General features: G+C 40.7%; 1 protein-coding gene across 2 annotated transcripts; it reads left to right on the forward strand.

Annotated features, from left to right (window-relative positions):
* Window positions 1-528: 528 nt before the first annotated feature.
* Window positions 529-17,448, forward strand: rflna (refilin A). 2 transcript variants are annotated; one of them, XM_062998681.1, is made up of 4 exons: window positions 529-692; window positions 3,612-3,966; window positions 15,680-15,789; window positions 16,818-17,448. In XM_062998681.1, the coding sequence occupies exons 2-4, from the start codon at window positions 3,784-3,786 to the stop codon at window positions 17,152-17,154; spliced, it is 630 nt and encodes a 209-aa protein (XP_062854751.1). In that variant the 5' UTR covers window positions 529-692; window positions 3,612-3,783; the 3' UTR covers window positions 17,155-17,448. The 2 variants fall into 2 exon arrangements, with proteins under 2 accessions (XP_062854751.1, XP_062854752.1); XM_062998682.1 differs by lacking the exon at window positions 529-692 and having other exon boundaries at window positions 3,551-3,966.
* The last annotated feature ends 1,163 nt before the right edge of the window (window positions 17,449-18,611 follow it).

An 18,611-nucleotide genomic window follows, 5' to 3' on the forward strand; every position in this document is an offset into this window, starting at 1 on the left:
CCTGGGATTCGAACTCAGGACCTTCTTGCTGTGAGGCGACAGTGCTACCCAGTGAGCCACCCCAGTAGTGCTATCAGCTGGTCAGGCGTCTTCATACAGATATGATTGGTTATGTCAGGAGTTGGAGGAGGATTGGCCAAGACCCTGTGATTAATTGTAGCCCTGTCAGGGGTGTGTTACTACATTGCGCCCACTGATTTGGGATAAACCGGATCCAGCACGACCCTGACCACCAAAATTAAATGAAATAAAAAATAAAACGTTGATTTTTCTTCGCTGTAGATCAGTATGTGCTGCTTTAAGGTCCAGGTGCAGAAATCTCAGTCAGTCAAACTGAAAAGAAAACGCAATGTGTAGGCAACACACACATGCGCGCCCCCGTGCTTGCACACGCACACACGCGCGCCCCCGCACTCACATGCACCCGCAGGGTTCAGAGCTGAATAATAGCTGCAGACAGAAGGAAACATTCACACACCGAGTCCTGCAGGAGTCCGGAGCGGGTCTGCTCACTTCTTACCTCGAATATGTACACAGACATTTCCCGGTTGGTTTCGGTGGATCTATAACCGCGGTGGTGGCGCAAAACTGGATTTTAATTCGAGCTGCTTTTGCACTGGATTTAAACAGCAGAGCTTTGAAGAGTTCTTCATTCAGTAGAGGTTTAAACCGGCTGGAGTTTTAACCTGAAGGTAAAACTTTACTGTACACACTGATTTCTAACTTTCATTCATATGAAACTTTCATTTCATTCAACTTCATTTATATGTGCTGAAAGAATATACAGATGTACAGATACAGCTTAAATTCCACAATATTTAATTAGTTGGTTGTTTAGTAATACAGCAATATTGTAATTAAATTTTTTTATTGTTTTAATCATCATTAACTAACAGTTCTAACAATAGCATGGCTTAAATATTTTACTAATAAAATCTTTTGTTATGACAATAATATTTCTATTTAAGTTCTTGTGTTGAATAAAATAGTCACCAGTACACCATGTATAATAATACAGATCATCATGTTCTTTATTTACTTGCTTAGCTTTTACAGAGCTCATAATACCTGAACATGAGAGAAAACAACATTTAAAACAGAACTGTAGCTGTAATAAAAAAACACTTTATTGTACTGCACTTTGGATTTGGCCACTGGTGTTATAAAGTCCATGTATTTAATAAACAAACATCTTTCATAGTATAGTACAGGGCCAGCTGTAGCCTAGTGGTTAAGGTACTGGACCAGTGATCAGAGGGTTGCTGGTTCAAGCCCCACTACTGCCAGGTTGCTGTTGTTGGGCCCTTGAGCAAGGCCCTTAACCCTCAATTGCTCAGACTATATACTGTAACTGTAATGTAAGTCACTTTGGATAAAGGTGTCTGCTAAATGCTGAAAATGTAAATGTAGTACAGTATAGTACAGTATAGTACAGTATAGTACACAAGTTCCTTTTATTTTCTCATAAAATGTCACTACTAGGTAATTACCTCATGATCCCATCTGAATGTAATTGCTTGGCTTTGTATCACTCATTGAAAATGAAAAATGAAACTGTTTATTTATTTCTATTGATTTCTTTAGTTAAACTGTGTTAACATAAAGGAATATCAGATTACTTACCTGAACTCTCAAGTGTTTAAGCTCCACTGCTTCAACATGCTTTCCTTTGCTTTACTGACCAAAACCTGTCAGAAAAGGAGACAGATAATAGTTAGAAAACACTGTGTGTGGTGAAGTCTTAAACTCAATTTTCTATCAAACACTGAGATGATACATACAAGTGCTGTTAGAAATATTGTAATCACCGGACATACGCCAACACAATCTTGTATTTTGTTTCCTGTGATTGAATAGAAACTCCGTTAAGCTCAACCAAAGACACATATAATCTCATTAATGTACTAGTAATTACCACACTTTTCATTTAATGGGATCCACTAAAAAGATCTGTGGTTTGTAAATGGTAGCTGGCATTTTAACAAGGTGCTTGGCTGACACCCCTGACACCCCTTGACATCCCAATAAACCAGCAAAGAAAAAAATCTAGGAAGAAATATTTTGTAATGTAAAGTGTGTTTGCAAACAACTACGTCTTTAGTGATTGTATCCACCAAGTTATAAAGTTATCATTAGGTAGTATATATTTAACTATCATTAATACCAAAATAAATCCAGGTCCACATTTGTCTCGCAGACATCCTATTCATAGCACAAGAAAACGTTTTCAACATGCAACACAGCAACTACCATCATCCCTGCTTAATGGTTCATATTAATTTAAGAAGGGAGCTGCAGAAATCACACACATCAGTACCATGTAGAGAAAGCCTGTGTTGTGCTGTAAGCTGACTCAGCAGAAGTTCCGCCCCCTTAGCACATACGCACCAGTTTACAACAGCGAGTGCTGAACCAGAACTCTGGGGCCATATTTAAACTCTTTTCTTACCTATTCTGAACCTATTATACATTATTATTATACATTACAAGATAAACATTATAAACATGGAAAACCATCAAGGTTAAACATTAAAAAAAGGACTAGTTGTGTATCAGTTCGGACTACTGAACTCGACACGTGTGGATATGTGTCAAACCGTATTCCTCAAACCCTAGTATTTTTCAGTACAGTATTTCTGACGATGTTTTATTAACTAATGTGACCATCAAGAGTTTACAGATACCTGTTGGATCTCTGTCATCTGATTAGACTATTTAGCTGTAATTGAATGCTAACTACCAACATTTCTCAACCAGATCTGTCTCATCACTGCCATGTTCACAGCTTAAATCCTTGTTAACATGAAACTCAGTGATGTGGGAGATATTGTAGTAGGTCACATTTTATGGACAAACGTATTGGAACACCCCATCTATTTAATTATTTTTATTACAGCCACAACAGTTGCTAATAGGTGTAATAAATCAGTTATATAAAGTAAATTATATGCTTACATTATTATAGCAACAGTTTATGGAAGGCCCTTTCCTGTTCCAGCATGGTTGTGCCCCTGTGCGAGCTCTATACAGACATGAAGAAAAGCTCGGGTTTAAAGAAACTCCAGTGACCTGCACAGAGCCCTGACCTCAGCCACACTGAACAGATTTGGAATAAACTGGAATGTCAACTGAGGGTTCTTCACCAACATCAGTGCCCACCCATACAAATGCTCTTTTGACTTAATTGGCACAGATTCCCACAGACATACTTCATAGTTCTGCAAGAAGCCTTCTCAGAAGAATGACTGTTGTTCTAGCTGAAAGGGTCACACAGAGGTCACTGTATTTTAATGCTGTTTGTTTTAGAAATGGGGTGTCCAGCAAACTCATGGTCAGGTGTCCAAATACTTTTGGCCATATAGTGTGTTAACCAATGATTAACTATTAATGACGAGAACATTTTAATGCTAAATAGTATGTTTATGACTTACAAGGGAAACATCTTAATAAACATGTATATGTGGCCCTGTGCATCAAATGTTTCAGTTTCTTAACACTATAGAAATGACATGTCCTGTGGTAGTCAGTAAATGGTTATAATCTGCTAATTTTGACATAAATTTAACATAAAACTACTCTAATGTGGTTTAATTTTAATCTTATTGTTACAGAGAGCTGAAGACAGAAGACCTGATTACTTGTGACTGAAATGGGATTTTGGAGTGGACCGTGACCGCTTTTAATTTCTTTTTTAAAAAGCCGCCTTAACAGATCACACCAAGTGAAACCGGCCTCGGGATTTTCTTCCCTATAATTTAGTCTGTGTTCCGAGTTCCTCCAGAAATGGTGGGCCACCTGCACTTACAGTCTATGGAGGAGAGTCTGAAAGGGAAGAGCCGAGAAGGGCTCCTCGACAGTCCCGATTCCGGCCTCCCGCCCAGCCCGAGCCCGCCCTTCTGCCCACTTTCACCCACCGCTATTGAACATCATGGCTACTGGAGAAAAGAAAGTCGGGAGGGCAAATTGGTGAGTACTGAAAGTAAAGATAATATTTTGGTTCCAAGGTCTGCATATAGAAATGTGGTTTCTTATCCAATAGACATTCCATCATCAGACTTTACCACAGACAGTTTCAACATGTTTTTAAAAGGCTGGTTACTCCAAATCTACAGTTTTACTGAAAAGGGCATTGAATTCCTTTAACAGCTATTAAACTCTGTATCTAATTTTTTTATGTAGTTTTAATCAAAGTTCCAAAAAATATGAACAGACAGGATTGTGATCTCTGTTGTCTGGATTAATAAACTTGATTTTTACTTTGATGGCATAAATGCTTGATTAGTGAATGTTATCATATGCAAGTTTTAATATTATGTAGACACCTGAAATTGAGCATAATGGCATTAATACGCAGTTGCACCCCTCCCCCCATGTCATCTATAATAGCCTCAATTCTTCTGCAAAGGATTTTTATAAGATGTTGTTGTGTGTGTGCAAATTTTTGCTCATTGAGTCAAATCAGTACTTGTGACGTCTGGAACTAATGTTGGACAGAAAAGGCCTGGCTAGCAACCGATGTTCCAGTTTATCCCATAGATCTTTAATGGGGTTGAGATCAGGGCTCTGTGCACACCATTGGATTTCCTCCAAACCAAACCAGTTGAACCATTCCTTTATGGACTTCACTTTGTGCACTGGAAGCATGAACTTGATCTTATGAAACTGGGTAGTAGACACCTGAACTCTGGGGGGTGTCCACATACTTCTGACAGGGATGTACCTGAATCATGGTTCGTGTTAAATTGCGACAACATTACTCAAGTATTGGGTAGAGATTTTCCAGAAAAATGCAGCAGTAATTTTCATAAAGTTTATGATGACAATAAAAAAGGTAATTTACTCAAATAGCACCAATATAATAAAGCATAAATGGCCTTATAAAGTTTGAGTGGCTTTACAGAGTGTGTGAGTGCCTTTCCTGCTCTTATACACAACTTTAAAAAGCAAGTGATTAGGAACATTCAAATTAGGGGTCAACCAACCTGGCTGTGCACACATTAGACACAATTTGCCTGGTCTGATGAAAGGAAACTTGATGGGGAGCCCACGCTAGCCCACCAGTACTGAGCTCTGCTATCAGCCTTCCAGGCACCTACACAGACATACAATTGGATATTTGTCAGTAAGAGGAGGGACAATAAGGTTCCTCATTGCTGGGCCATTTACGACCTTTGTTGAACGGTCGAGGCACCTGCACAGGGCGGCTGATCACGGACGGCAGTACGTGGCTCTCTGCGGCAATACTGGGCATTGTGGGCCCCACCCCCGGAAGGTGAAACGAAGCGATCGGTGGCTACACGACAGCATTTGCCCTCCTTAATTACGGGTGGTAACGTTGGCAGTAATGAGGGAGGGATAGGCTCCGACTGGCCACAAGTGTCCAAAAGGAAAAATAATAAAGAATTGATCAAAATTAAATTTTAGGTTCATATTCAGCTTAATGAATTTTGAGTTTAGTCTTTGTTTATTTCAGTATTTCAGAGACCAGCACACATCTGGATGTTCTCTAAGGTTAATAAATGTTTTTACTTGATCCTATATTTCAATTTCTGTCAAAGAAAAAGAACATCTGTACATTTGCAGAAATTGACTGGAATGTCAAGAATGCCTGAAGTTTACAGCATGTATGTAAACTGTTTACTTCAAGTCTACATCCAAAAATTATTTAAAAAAAAAAGAGGAAAAATATCTTAGGGCCCTGCTTTAGCTGCATCAAAACATTATATGTTTCTGTTACTGTAGCTACAGTAAACACTTACACAACTTGATGACCAATGTTAAACTCAGTGTATTTATGAGTATAATGTTTTTGGAGCTGTTATTGAAATACAAGAAAATTAAATAAGAGCTGTTTTAACAAACTTAAAAATCAGTTATGGGTGGAGATGCAACATGAGCCAAAATTCAGTTTAGTGCAGATAAAGATGCAGATAATCAGGTTGTATCGGAGGCCTAAATCTTTGGTGAAGCGGTCGTGTAATTCTGTTTACTGGAACATTCTGGAGTTCTCTGAACGTGTGTTTTTCATGGCAGAGGTCAGCAAGATAAACTGAGATCTAAGCTTCTGCAGCTGTATTGATATGAACATTTAATATGAGCACATGCCCAAGTGGATCCCAGCAGGAGGGCAATATTAGAGCGTCTGAGGCTGAAAGTGGAACATAAAAAAAACTACAGAAAGAACGTTTGAGCGTGTTGGTGTAAACAGAATGACCCTGTGTTAACCTCCAGAGCTGAAACTGTATCTCTTTATCCCTCCTGTCTCATGTAGAGCTTTTTAACATTGTGTACACAATGCAATCTGACTGCAACATTACAAACCCTCCTACCCACATTCGTACCCTTTAGTGGAGTGTTGCTTGACTGCTCGTGCTCACATTACAGCGCGGTGGGCATTAGCTGATCCAGCCCTCCACGTTCCCCGGGCTCTTATTTCTGCCTCTGAAAAGGTTATGCAGTCCTGAGCTAACAGACAGGAGCCATTCACAGCTAATCTAGTGCCCATTCAGCACCCCCTAAATCACCAAATTATTGTAAAGAAAACACACACGCCATGAGCCATCAGGCACAGCATTCAATATGCTACAGACATCAAGTCTGTCAGACAAGGACCAATGTTCGGCTTTTTTCTGAATTCTGAGTACAGTAGCATGCAGCAGGAGGATAATGTGGGACTGGTTTAAAAGTCAAGTGAGTGTGCTTGAATGGCATCTCGTATTCAGAGAATTAGTGGTCCGATAATGAATGGTCCATCACTCATCCACTGGACCAGTGTTCTGCATGTCGTTCTACCAAACAAACACAAGCTACACCTGATTCCATTTTTAAAGGGCAGTTGTAGCCAAGCGGTTAAGATACTGGACTAGTAATCGAAAGGTCACTGGTTCAAGACACAGCACTGTCGGGTTACCACTGTTGGGCCCTTGAGCAAGGCCTTTAACCCTCAATTGCTTAGACAGTATACTGTTACAGTACTGTAAGCTGCTTTGGATAAAAGCGTCTGCTAAATGCCGAAAATGTAAATGTTAAATCAGCTGGTCTCAGTCAAAAACAGCTGATAGACTGTATCAGGTGCTTCTGTGTGAGTGATAAGCACAATGCTTATAGGTTTAGAAGATAAAGTACCAGTGCTATGGACTAAAGCTTTTCAGCTGAAGTTTTGTAGGTTTTTCCTCTCCCAACACACATAATTCAGCTCATGTGCTATTTATAAAGCCTTTTTTAAGTTGGATTATATGTGATGGGAAAAGGAAAACCCTAAATAACTGCAGGAAAAGAATTATAGACTCTGTTATAGACAGTAAGAAGAATCTTCATTGTTTACCACATTGTGTACCAACCTAGTAAATCATACAGCATCGTTACAGCAGGCTAGGCTATGGACTGCCCACTTTATATCATAACTGTAGAAAACCTAGACATTAAAAGGTTTAACCTAAAATCTGGAGATCTGGAATCCCAATTTGTCTTGCTGAAAATAGTGTCAGCATGTTGATTATCTGTAGAATTAAGCATGAAAAAAGACGTACTGCATCTCTTTATTCTTCCTCCTGGTTCACAGACAGACTTGTATTTGCCTAGACATTACTAATAATTAATATTAATAATAATTAGTGCAGTAAACTAACAGCACTACAGCAGATAAATGATGTGAATACTTCTTCAAATGTTGTATTTAAAGTTTTGCATTTATATAAACAATTAAATGTAGTTCCACAAGTTACTTGATGCTCTGCAAAGGAATAACAGATTTATGCTGTAGTGGAGCAGCGCTAACAGTGGAGGTGATTCAGTTTATTTATCACACTAATTACTTTATTAATATTCTTCTAGCCTATAATCTATTTACTCTATATGATATTTAAATACTACAAGGAACAAAACATGTTATCTTAGTAAGTTAGCTGAAGAGAATAAAGGTTGTAGGTGCTGTAGGTTAAGTGTTTAAGGGACACACACCCAATTGACTCATGCCCGATTTGATAAAGTGCTTTATTGTTTATTATTATTATCCTCTCATAAATCATGACTTTAGGGTTTTACCTTCTGTGCCTGGGTGGCATTGCTGTAAAGTGAGATTCACCCTTTAGTCTGAGTGTCCCACTTTCTTTTGCAAAACTCCCAAGACCTGTACAGTTATCATCAGAACTCATCACCACTGATACATTGAAAACTGCAGTGTGTATGTTGTGTTAAACGTTTTTAAAATAATAAATCAGAATAAAATCATGCTGTTTTGCTGCATGTTGTCCCGTTATATTAAAAAGCTAATCCAATTTTGCCCTACCTTTATAAATAAAGTAAAAGTAATGTTCATATTTTACATTTTTGTGCCTTCCTTTATGTGTAGGACATATTTTCCAAAAAGTAACCAAATAAAATTAGTATGATTATTATAATTAATCTTGTATGTAAAAGAAATTAATAAGCGCTTCAATACAGTAGTGGTATTTACCTACATATCACTCCACTGACAAGAAGGAGTGGAAATAAGAGATAGTAGGAATGGAACAACCCTGTAACATCACTTATTAATTTGGATATACAAACACTGGGTATAATGCACAAGTAAAATAAAAGTAATAACTATCATTGTTTCCTATGCACTCTTGTGACCTCTGCCTTTTGCAGGACACCCTCACTGGCCCAAGAGGCCATAGGCTGGCACATGCCTCCGTCGATATGTGCCAATAAGGTACTTACAGAAAGCTCTAACATGTACAAAGGGTCACATGATACCGTCTGTATTCCTACACTGCTTGTGCATTTGCCACTCAGGAGTTGAATTATCATCTGACCATTACACAGCCCACTGTATCCGTTGAATGACTTTCTCGGTCGGTCTCTCTGGTGGTGGGCGCCCCACATGGTTCTCATCACAATACAGACCTGAGCAGAACTTAAGGTTTAAGCCTCTCTGCTGTCACTATGAAAATGGAAACGTATCTGTAGAGCTTCAGCTGTGTGGTTGGAAAAAATCATGCACAGAGAGCAGAGAGCCGAGACAGTCTGTTCTGAACACTTTTAGAGACTCTGAGTAAAAATGGCTTAGAGCTTGACTTTGCACTTTCTGGAGAAGTCCAGTTGGACGATCCAGCACTGATCTGCTCCTCCCTGTAAAACTCACTGTTTACAGAAGCAAATAAACTTGGACGAACAACAGGAACATACAAAGACATTGTTGTTCGCTGTGCTTTGCAGAGGTTTGATTTAATTCTGTTTTTCTCTTCACATGGCCGCGGGTCTATTTTGGAGTTGTTATGCCAGGCAGAAACAATCCCCTCTCTATTTTTAACTGGTGGAGCTACCAGGCGCTGTTGCAGCCCGGTTGCATAATTGGACTTTCACCCCGCTGCGTGTTTGTGTGCGTGTGTGTGTTGGGAAAGTTAATCAACAGTAAAAGCTGTCATTGACTTGACTTTGTGTTTGAGTTGGTGTGGCCGTGCTCAGTCCGAGATACGCTACATGGGCAAAAGTTTTGGGACACCCAAAACTTCTTATTTTTGAATTCATGTGTTTCAGGCATAATAATTGCAAACTGATGTAATAAATCAGTTATATAAAGGTTATTATATGCTTCCAACTTTGCAGCAATAGTTTAGGGACCTTTGATGTTCCAGCATAATGGTGCCCCTGTGCACTAAGCAAGTTCTATAAAAACGTATATGTGTATATAAAGAAAAATAAACTCCAGTGTCCTGCACAGAGCCCTGACCTCAACCCCGCTGAACTGGAACTTCAATTGAATCTTATTTGACCAACATCACTGACCATCTATACAGTGCTGTTTTGAGTGATTGGCCCAAATTCCTACAGACATACAGTAATTGAAAATATTGCGAGATACCTTCTCAGAAGAGTGGCTGTTCTGGCTGAAAAGATCACATATAAATACCTTATATATAAGGGGTCTGAATACTTTCTGTTACCATTAGTGGCTATTATTATTATTGTTAATGATATTATTAAGGTTTATTAAGGATCGACCTCATTACAAATCCACATTCAACACTAATACTTACTGCAGTAGTTTAAATACTAATTTAAACTAATGCAGTAACCCGTTTGCTCTTTATTTTAGCCACTTGTGTTGGAACTGCAACTCTGGCATTAGGTTTTTGTTCTTATTATTTATTAGTTCTTATTACTTATTAATTAGCATTCTTCCAAAAAAGGTTTGTTTCCTGTATACCAAGTAATGTGACATGTTATTTTGTAGTTATTATGACTGTAAATGTTAGAAATGGGTTCCAATGGGTACCAGTAAATGAAAACGATGAAGGTATTTTCCTGCTTTCAACACAGTAACGACAAACACTGACTGTTTCATTTGCTTGTAGCAGTATAATCAGTGTTATTCATGTCACCTGTCAGTGCTTTTAATGTTCTGACTGATGGGTGTATAATCATCTATAATCATTAACAAGAAAAAGGCCGTAACACAATGTAAAATGACATTATTAATTTTCTATGTGTGTGCACGTGGGTGTGTCCTCTTACATTACTAACATTCATTATGACAGTACAGATTTACAGACTCGATTTATATAATCAAGTTAATAATGAGGTTAATTACCAATAATTTACAGTCGCTAAAAATTCACTTGTTATTTCAAGAAACATAACTGAAATATATATTCTGATCCTGTTTGAGCATTACCTTATTATAATAAAATTATTTACTCATTTTGTACTAGTAAGATGTCTTTCAGTGCAGATTTCCTTGCAGCCTTTGGTTAATCTGTTTAACTAAAAATTCTATATTTAATAAAAATGTCCCTGAACAGTTTTGTATGTGTGACTCTGCACTGGTGAGTATTTAAAATTATTCGCTTCCAGCAGGAGAGACCAGATGAATGCTTTCTGTGCCCTAAACCACCAGTGTGTGTGTGTGTGTGTGTGTGTGTAGTGTTAGGCTGTCATTGTGGGTAGTTCTAATCTACAATCTTCCTCAGCAGAGATAGCAAACAGATGTGGCAAAGCCTCTGGATCTCACTCATTGATCTGCCCTGTGAAACGTGGGCTTGGTTAGTTTAAAGAGCAGCACTGATTCACAGCCTCAGATATTTCCATCAGTTATTTTATGTATATGTGAGGACGATTGGCGTGCACTTCTTGGTCTGCAATTTTATTGCAATTCCTTACCATTAACCCACTTTTTATGCAAACAGGGCGGGTCTTCAGTTACAGCTTTAAAGGCAAAGGGTCACGTCTGGAACAGCTTTTCTTCCAGATCATTTGCTTAATATATTTTCTTTTTGCTTAAAACCACGTACAAGATAAGACAGGAGGACCATTAATGTCACTGTGTCTGGATTAAGCAGTGTATTACACACACACACACACACACACACACACACTGACATTTCCCCTTAAAATCTTTAAAATAAAAATAAATAAAGATAAAGTAGCTTTTATAGCTGTGGAATTGAAACTGGTAGACAGAGAGAGACGAGTTTGATTCAGCTAGTCGGTGTGTATGTGTATTTGCAGTGTGTTTGATGTGTGTGTACTTTCAGTGAAGTGTTTGTGTGTGCGCACATGCCATGTAGTCTTTAGTTTTTGTTGTGTGTGTGATGTTGTGTTTGGTGTGTGTGTCTGTGCAGTGTAGTCTTTGCTGTTAATGTACATGCTGTGTACTGTTTGATGTGTGTGTACGTGTGTGTGTGTGCGCTGTGTGTACTGTGTGTGCTGTGTGTACGTGCACTGTAGTGTTTGGTTTTTGGTGTGTGTGTTTGTGTATGTGTGTGATGTGTTCGGTGTGTGTGTGTGTGTCTGTGCAGTGTAGTTTTGGTGTGTGTGTCTGTGCAGTGTAGTTTTGGTGTGTGTGTGTGTGTGTGTCTGTGCAGTGTAGTTTTGGTGTGTGTGTCTGTGCAGTGTAGTCTTTGCTGTTAATGTACGTGCTGTGTACTGTTTGATGTGTGTGTACATGTGTGTGTACTGTGTGTGTATGTGCACTGTAGTGTTTGGTTTTTGGTGTGTGTGTGTGTACGTTCACTGTAGTGTTTTGTGTTTATGTGTGTGCTGTTTGATATGTGTGTACGTGTGTGTGTGCTGTGTGTACGTGCACTGTAGTGTTTGGTTTTTGGTGTGTGTGTGTGTGTGTGCTGTGTGTATGTGCACTGTAGTGTTTGGTTTTTGGTGTGTGTGTGTGTACGTTCACTGTAGTGTTTTGTGTTTATGTGTGTGCTGTTTGATATGTGTGTACGTGTGTGTGTGCTGTGTGTACGTGCACTGTAGTGTTTGGTTTTTGGTGTGTGTGTGTGTGTGTGTGCTGTGTGTATGTGCACTGTAGTGTTTGGTTTTTGGTGTGTGTGTGTGTGTGTGTGCTGTGTGTACGTGCACTGTAGTGTTTGGTTTTTGGTGTGTGTGTGTGTGTGTGTGTGTGTGTGCTGTGTGTACGTGCACTGTAGTGTTTGGTTTTTGGTGTGTGTGTGTGTGTGTGTGCTGTGTGTACGTGCACTGTAGTGTTTGGTTTTTGGTGTGTGTGTGTGTGTGTGCTGTGTGTACGTGCACTGTAGTGTTTGGTTTTTGGTGTGTGTGTGTGTGTGTGTGCTGTGTGTACGTGCACTGTAGTGTTTGGTTTTTGGTGTGTGTGTGTGTGTGTGCTGTGTGTACGTGCACTGTAGTGTTTGGTTTTTGGTGTGTGTGTGTGTGTGCTGTGTGTACGTGCACTGTAGTGTTTGGTTTTTGGTGTGTGTGTGTGTGTGTGTGTGTGCTGTGTGTACGTGCACTGTAGTGTTTGGTTTTTGGTGTGTGTGTGTGTGCTGTGTGTACGTGCACTGTAGTGTTTGGTTTTTGGTGTGTGTGTGTGTGTGTGCTGTGTGTACGTGCACTGTAGTGTTTGGTTTTTGGTGTGTGTGTGTGTGTGTGTGTGTGTGTGTGTGCTGTGTGTACGTGCACTGTAGTGTTTGGTTTTTGGTGTGTGTGTGTGTGTGTGCTGTGTGTACGTGCACTGTAGTGTTTGGTTTTTGGTGTGTGTGTGTGTGTGTGTGTGTGTGTGTGCTGTGTGTACGTGCACTGTAGTGTTTGGTTTTTGGTGTGTGTGTGTGTGTGTGTGCTGTGTGTACGTGCACTGTAGTGTTTGGTTTTTGGTGTGTGTGTGTGTGTGTGTGTGTGCTGTGTGTACGTGCACTGTAGTGTTTGGTTTTTGGTGTGTGTGTGTGTGTGTGTGTGTGTGCTGTGTGTACGTGCACTGTAGTGTTTGGTTTTTGGTGTGTGTGTGTGTGTGCTGTGTGTACGTGCACTGTAGTGTTTGGTTTTTGGTGTGTGTGTGTGTGTGCTGTGTGTACGTGCACTGTAGTGTTTGGTTTTTGGTGTGTGTGTGTGTGTGTGTGCTGTGTGTACGTGCACTGTAGTGTTTGGTTTTTGGTGTGTGTGTGTGTGTGTGTGTGTGTGTGTGTGCTGTGTGTACGTGCACTGTAGTGTTTGGTTTTTGGTGTGTGTGTGTGTGTGCTGTGTGTACGTGCACTGTAGTGTTTGGTTTTTGGTGTGTGTGTGTGTGTGTGTGTGTGTGTGTGTGTGTGTGTGTGTGTGCTGTGTGTACGTGCACTGTAGTGTTTGGTTTTTGGTGTGTGTGTGTGTGTGTGCTGTGTGTACGTGCACTGTAGTGTTTGGTTTTTGGTGTGTGTGTGTGTGTGTGTGTGTGTGTGTGTGCTGTGTGTACGTGCACTGTAGTGTTTGGTTTTTGGTGTGTGTGTGTGTGTGTGCTGTGTGTACGTGCACTGTAGTGTTTGGTTTTTGGTGTGTGTGTGTGTGTGTGTGTGTGCTGTGTGTACGTGCACTGTAGTGTTTGGTTTTTGGTGTGTGTGTGTGTGTGTGTGTGTGTGCTGTGTGTACGTGCACTGTAGTGTTTGGTTTTTGGTGTGTGTGTGTGTGTGCTGTGTGTACGTGCACTGTAGTGTTTGGTTTTTGGTGTGTGTGTGTGTGTGCTGTGTGTACGTGCACTGTAGTGTTTGGTTTTTGGTGTGTGTGTGTGTGTGTGTGCTGTGTGTACGTGCACTGTAGTGTTTGGTTTTTGGTGTGTGTGTGTGTGTGTGTGTGTGTGTGTGTGCTGTGTGTACGTGCACTGTAGTGTTTGGTTTTTGGTGTGTGTGTGTGTGTGCTGTGTGTACGTGCACTGTAGTGTTTGGTTTTTGGTGTGTGTGTGTGTGTGTGTGTGTGTGTGTGTGCTGTGTGTACGTGCACTGTAGTGTTTGGTTTTTGGTGTGTGTGTGTGCTGTGTGTACGTGCACTGTAGTGTTTGGTTTTTGGTGTGTGTGTGTGTGTGTGTGCTGTGTGTACGTGCACTGTAGTGTTTGGTTTTTGGTGTGTGTGTGTGTGTGTGCTGTGTGTACGTGCACTGTAGTGTTTGGTTTTTGGTGTGTGTGTGTGTGTGTGCTGTGTGTACGTGCACTGTAGTGTTTGGTTTTTGGTGTGTGTGTGTGTGTGTGTGTGTGCTGTGTGTACGTGCACTGTAGTGTTTGGTTTTTGGTGTGTGTGTGTGCTGTGTGTACGTGCACTGTAGTGTTTGGTTTTTGGTGTGTGTGTGTACGTGTGTGTGTGCTGTGTGTACGTGCACTGTAGTGTTTGGTTTTTGGTGTGTGTGTGTGTGTGTGTGTGTGTGTGTGTGTGTGCTGTGTGTACGTGCACTGTAGTGTTTGGTTTTTGGTGTGTGTGTGTGTGTGTGTGCTGTGTGTACGTGCACTGTAGTGTTTGGTTTTTGGTGTGTGTGTGTGTGTGTGTGCTGTGTGTACGTGCACTGTAGTGTTTGGTTTTTGGTGTGTGTGTGTGTGTGTGTGCTGTGTGTACGTGCACTGTAGTGTTTGGTTTTTGGTGTGTGTGTGTGTGTGTGTGCTGTGTGTACGTGCACTGTAGTGTTTGGTTTTTGGTGTGTGTGTGTGTGTGTGTGCTGTGTGTACGTGCACTGTAGTGTTTGGTTTTTGGTGTGTGTGTGTGTGTGTGTGTGTGTGCTGTGTGTACGTGCACTGTAGTGTTTGGTTTTTGGTGTGTGTGTGTGTGTGTGCTGTGTGTACGTGCACTGTAGTGTTTGGTTTTTGGTGTGTGTGTGTGTGTGTGTGTGTGTGTGCTGTGTGTACGTGCACTGTAGTGTTTGGTTTTTGGTGTGTGTGTGTGTGTGTGTGTGTGTGTGTGTGTGTGCTGTGTGTACGTGCACTGTAGTGTTTGGTTTTTGGTGTGTGTGTGTGTGTGTGTGTGTGTGTGCTGTGTGTACGTGCACTGTAGTGTTTTGTCAGTGAGCATCTGTTTCTAAACTGTAATTTACTGCATGCTGATGGCTGGATCCTCTATCAGATACCGTGTATGCACCATCCATGTACACTATATGGAATAGAGTGACCTCTATGTGATCTATTCAGCTAGAACAACAGCTTAAGAAGAAGTATACCTGTGGGAATTTGTGCCCATTCAGTAATAAGAGCATTTGTTAATTCTGAATGAAATAAGCTGCATGTGGCCACCAAAACACACAAACATATAATGTATTTATATTATGTAAAGTAGTAAGAAATAGCCCTATTTCAGGAACCCAACCAGCTGTGTCTGTGTAGGGATCTGGCTGGTTGATGACAGTATTATTCTTTTGTCTTCATGTAATGAAAGAGCTGTAAGGTTCGAAATTGAAGTGTACGAGTGTTTCAAACACTGATGCTATTGACTGTCTCATTTTGTGTGTGTTTAGCTTCCATATCTGCTGCTAAACTCTCAGGGGGGCGATGTCAGATCACGCATGCAGCCCGTGGTGTTTGGTGAGAGCATCGAGGTGAACCCCAAACCCACCACACAGATCAGGTAAACAATTACTGATTATAAACACGCAATCTAAAGCTTAAAACTAAATGATCTAGTGAATAAATCTCATCTTCTGACTCCCGTGATTCATACAACCCTAAAATAAGAGAGAACATCTGAATGGTTAAATCCTCCTGAACTGGCTGATTATTATTAATCAAATTTTTCATCCATTCATTTTCATGTTCATCTTTTACCACCATTTTATTCTGCTCAGGGTTGCGGTGGGTCTGATTTCACTGGGCACAATGCAGTAACACACCCCAGTCAGGACGCCAATCCACCCCCCATCTTAGAGCTAGAGTTCATCTACAGTCTAGCGGTGGGCTGCATGTTTTCCTGAAGTATTTGGGTGGACAAGGCCGCAATTATTTTCGTTCCTAACCATTTGCTTCTACAGAAGAGAAACACATCCACATCATGTTGGGTGGTGTGCTGCATTTGATTTTCAGTCGGCATTAGAATTGCAAACAAGACTGACTCAGTATGGCACTTTTCAGAAGAGCGTCTTTAATGCCACCCAGCCATGCAGGCCAGCCGCATGTAAAGCTTGTGGGATTGTTGTCACATGCACAGACAGACCAATCTTCAAAGTTGTCGGCTTAGCAAGTATAAAAATAAATGAATACCTACAGATTCCATAACACAATCTGATCAAACATAAATAAAACATCCTTTACCAGGACTGGCAATGTCTCTGGATTAACGTAGTATCCAATGTATGGGGTGGCTTGGTGGGTAGCACTGTCACCTCATGGCTGAAGGGTCCTGGGATCGATCCCCAGGTGGGGCGGTCCAGGTCCTTTCTGTGTGGAGTTTGCATGTTCTCCCCGTGTCTGTGTGGGTTTCCTTCGGGAGCTCCGGTTTCCTCCCACAGTCCAAAGACGTGCAAGTGAGGTGAACTGATGTATCTTGTGTAATGAGTAACTACCTGTTCTGTCATAAATGTAACCAACGTGTGTAACACATGATGTTAAAATCCTAATTAATAAATAAATAAATATTTACTGCTGTGGTTTTGTGTTCAGATTCAGCTCGGAGGTGAAGTACGATTCACATCGGCACTACCGCGATGAAGTGTACTGCGCTCGTGTTCCCACAGTAACCAACTACAGCGAGACGGTGGTGGCACTGCAGAACCGGACGTGGCGCAGCTACAAGTCGGAAGTTCACTTCGAGCCACGGCATCGACCCATTCACTTCCAGAGTACGGCCATCGTCTACCCCAAACTCACGCGCAACATCTACCGCACCACACTGAGCTATGACGCTAACGGAGCGGGTAGCCGCAGATTTGTTTCGACGGTGAGACTGGAGTCCAGCGAAGACGCCAGTCCCTGCATCATCTACTCTGAAGATCTGTGAGATCCTCACACCACACTGAGAGACCCGTGTACAGATTTACCTCTTTTACAGCACCGAGACTCGACCACCAAGAGGCTTTCAGAAAGAATCCCGACAGACTTTATTTAAACAATGTAAGAGGGGGGTCATATTAACCTCGTTTTGACTCTGGGGAGGTAGATGCTTTACGGTAGGTGAGTGATGAAATCAGTTTTAAAATCGTAGCAGTTTTGTTTTCATTTAAACTTGATACCAGTGGGGAGGTGGTTCATACCTTCATTCTTCTGTCTGTTTACTTTTGGTGACACTCCGTTATAAACATGTTAAATAAATTCACTTCTATAGTTTTACAATCTGGTAAAAATCCTTGAGATTTCACTATACAAACAAAAGTATGTAGACACCTCCTCTAATTATTCAGTTCAGGTGATTTAACCACACCCATTATAAACAGGTGTAGAAAATCAAGTATAATAAATGATATGCTTCCAAATTAGTGGCAGCAGGTTGGGAAAGGCCCTTTTTGCTCTTAATGGACCTCCCTCTGTACACAGAGGCACAGTCATGCTAAACTGCACCTCTGTGTTCAGAAGGAGGTTCATTGGCCTGCACAGGAGGAACTTCAGTGGCCTGCACAGGGCCCAGACCTAAACTTTACTGAAGACCCTCAAAATGAAATGGAACATCAGTTGTGAACAAGGTCTTTTATTCCAATATCAGTACCAGACCTGACCAGGAATTTTGTAAAAAGCCTTCACAAAGGTGGGGGAGGCTCTATATTAATGCATACGAGTTTGAAATGGAATGTCTTACAAGTTCATAGTCAGGTGTCCACATACTTTTGCTCACATAGTGCATAAATTGTACAGAAATTATTTGTCATTTCAGAAAATAATGAAATCAGGCCAAGCTTTTTCTTCAAGTGGTATAAATGTTTAATTGCACTTTTTGCCAGGATACGGTGTTTTAGTTTCCTTTGTTTTGTTTTATACTTTTTTTGGCTACAGTAGGTTTTGTTAGAGCGGATCTGCAATCTAGGAGCAGGTGAACGATTGGACCAAAGATTTTATACAGATGAAAGAAGCGAACATGTATGTGTGAGTGTCTGATCAGAGCCCCGAGCACGAGAACAAGCCTGTAAGTCTCAGTGTGTTGTTATGAACAGACTGGCCGAGGTTCATTAACGTGATTACAAGAGCAAAGAAAAGTTATGAGGTGCCAAAAAATGCCAACTACTGTGAACAGAACTTCGTTAATGTCTTTTACATTTTGGAAATGTCTTCTGATCAATTCTCCCAGTTATTTGTTGTTGGTCTTTTTCTTATCACAAGCATTATGGAAAAATGTGACGTGATATATTGGGTGGAAAATTGCAGAGCTGAAAATACTGTTTTTAAACAATAATAATATCACAAGGTTACATTATGAGTTACATTTGTATCACCAAATGCTTTTTAACTTACAGCATCAATTAATTT

The sequence above is a fragment of the Trichomycterus rosablanca genome, chromosome 7 (assembly GCF_030014385.1).
Source record: "Trichomycterus rosablanca isolate fTriRos1 chromosome 7, fTriRos1.hap1, whole genome shotgun sequence".
NCBI lineage: Eukaryota > Metazoa > Chordata > Actinopteri > Siluriformes > Trichomycteridae > Trichomycterus > Trichomycterus rosablanca.

Bases quoted from the DNA above. Each gene is read 5' to 3' on its own strand.
- rflna (XM_062998681.1), top strand. From the start codon at position 3,784: ATGGTGGGCCACCTGCACTTACAGTCTATGGAGGAGAGTCTGAAAGGG. The intron at 3,967-15,679 runs GTGAGTACTGAA...GTGTGTGTTTAG, and splicing joins AAAGTCGGGAGGGCAAATTG to CTTCCATATCTGCTGCTAAA. The intron at 15,790-16,817 runs GTAAACAATTAC...TTTTGTGTTCAG, and splicing joins AAACCCACCACACAGATCAG to ATTCAGCTCGGAGGTGAAGT.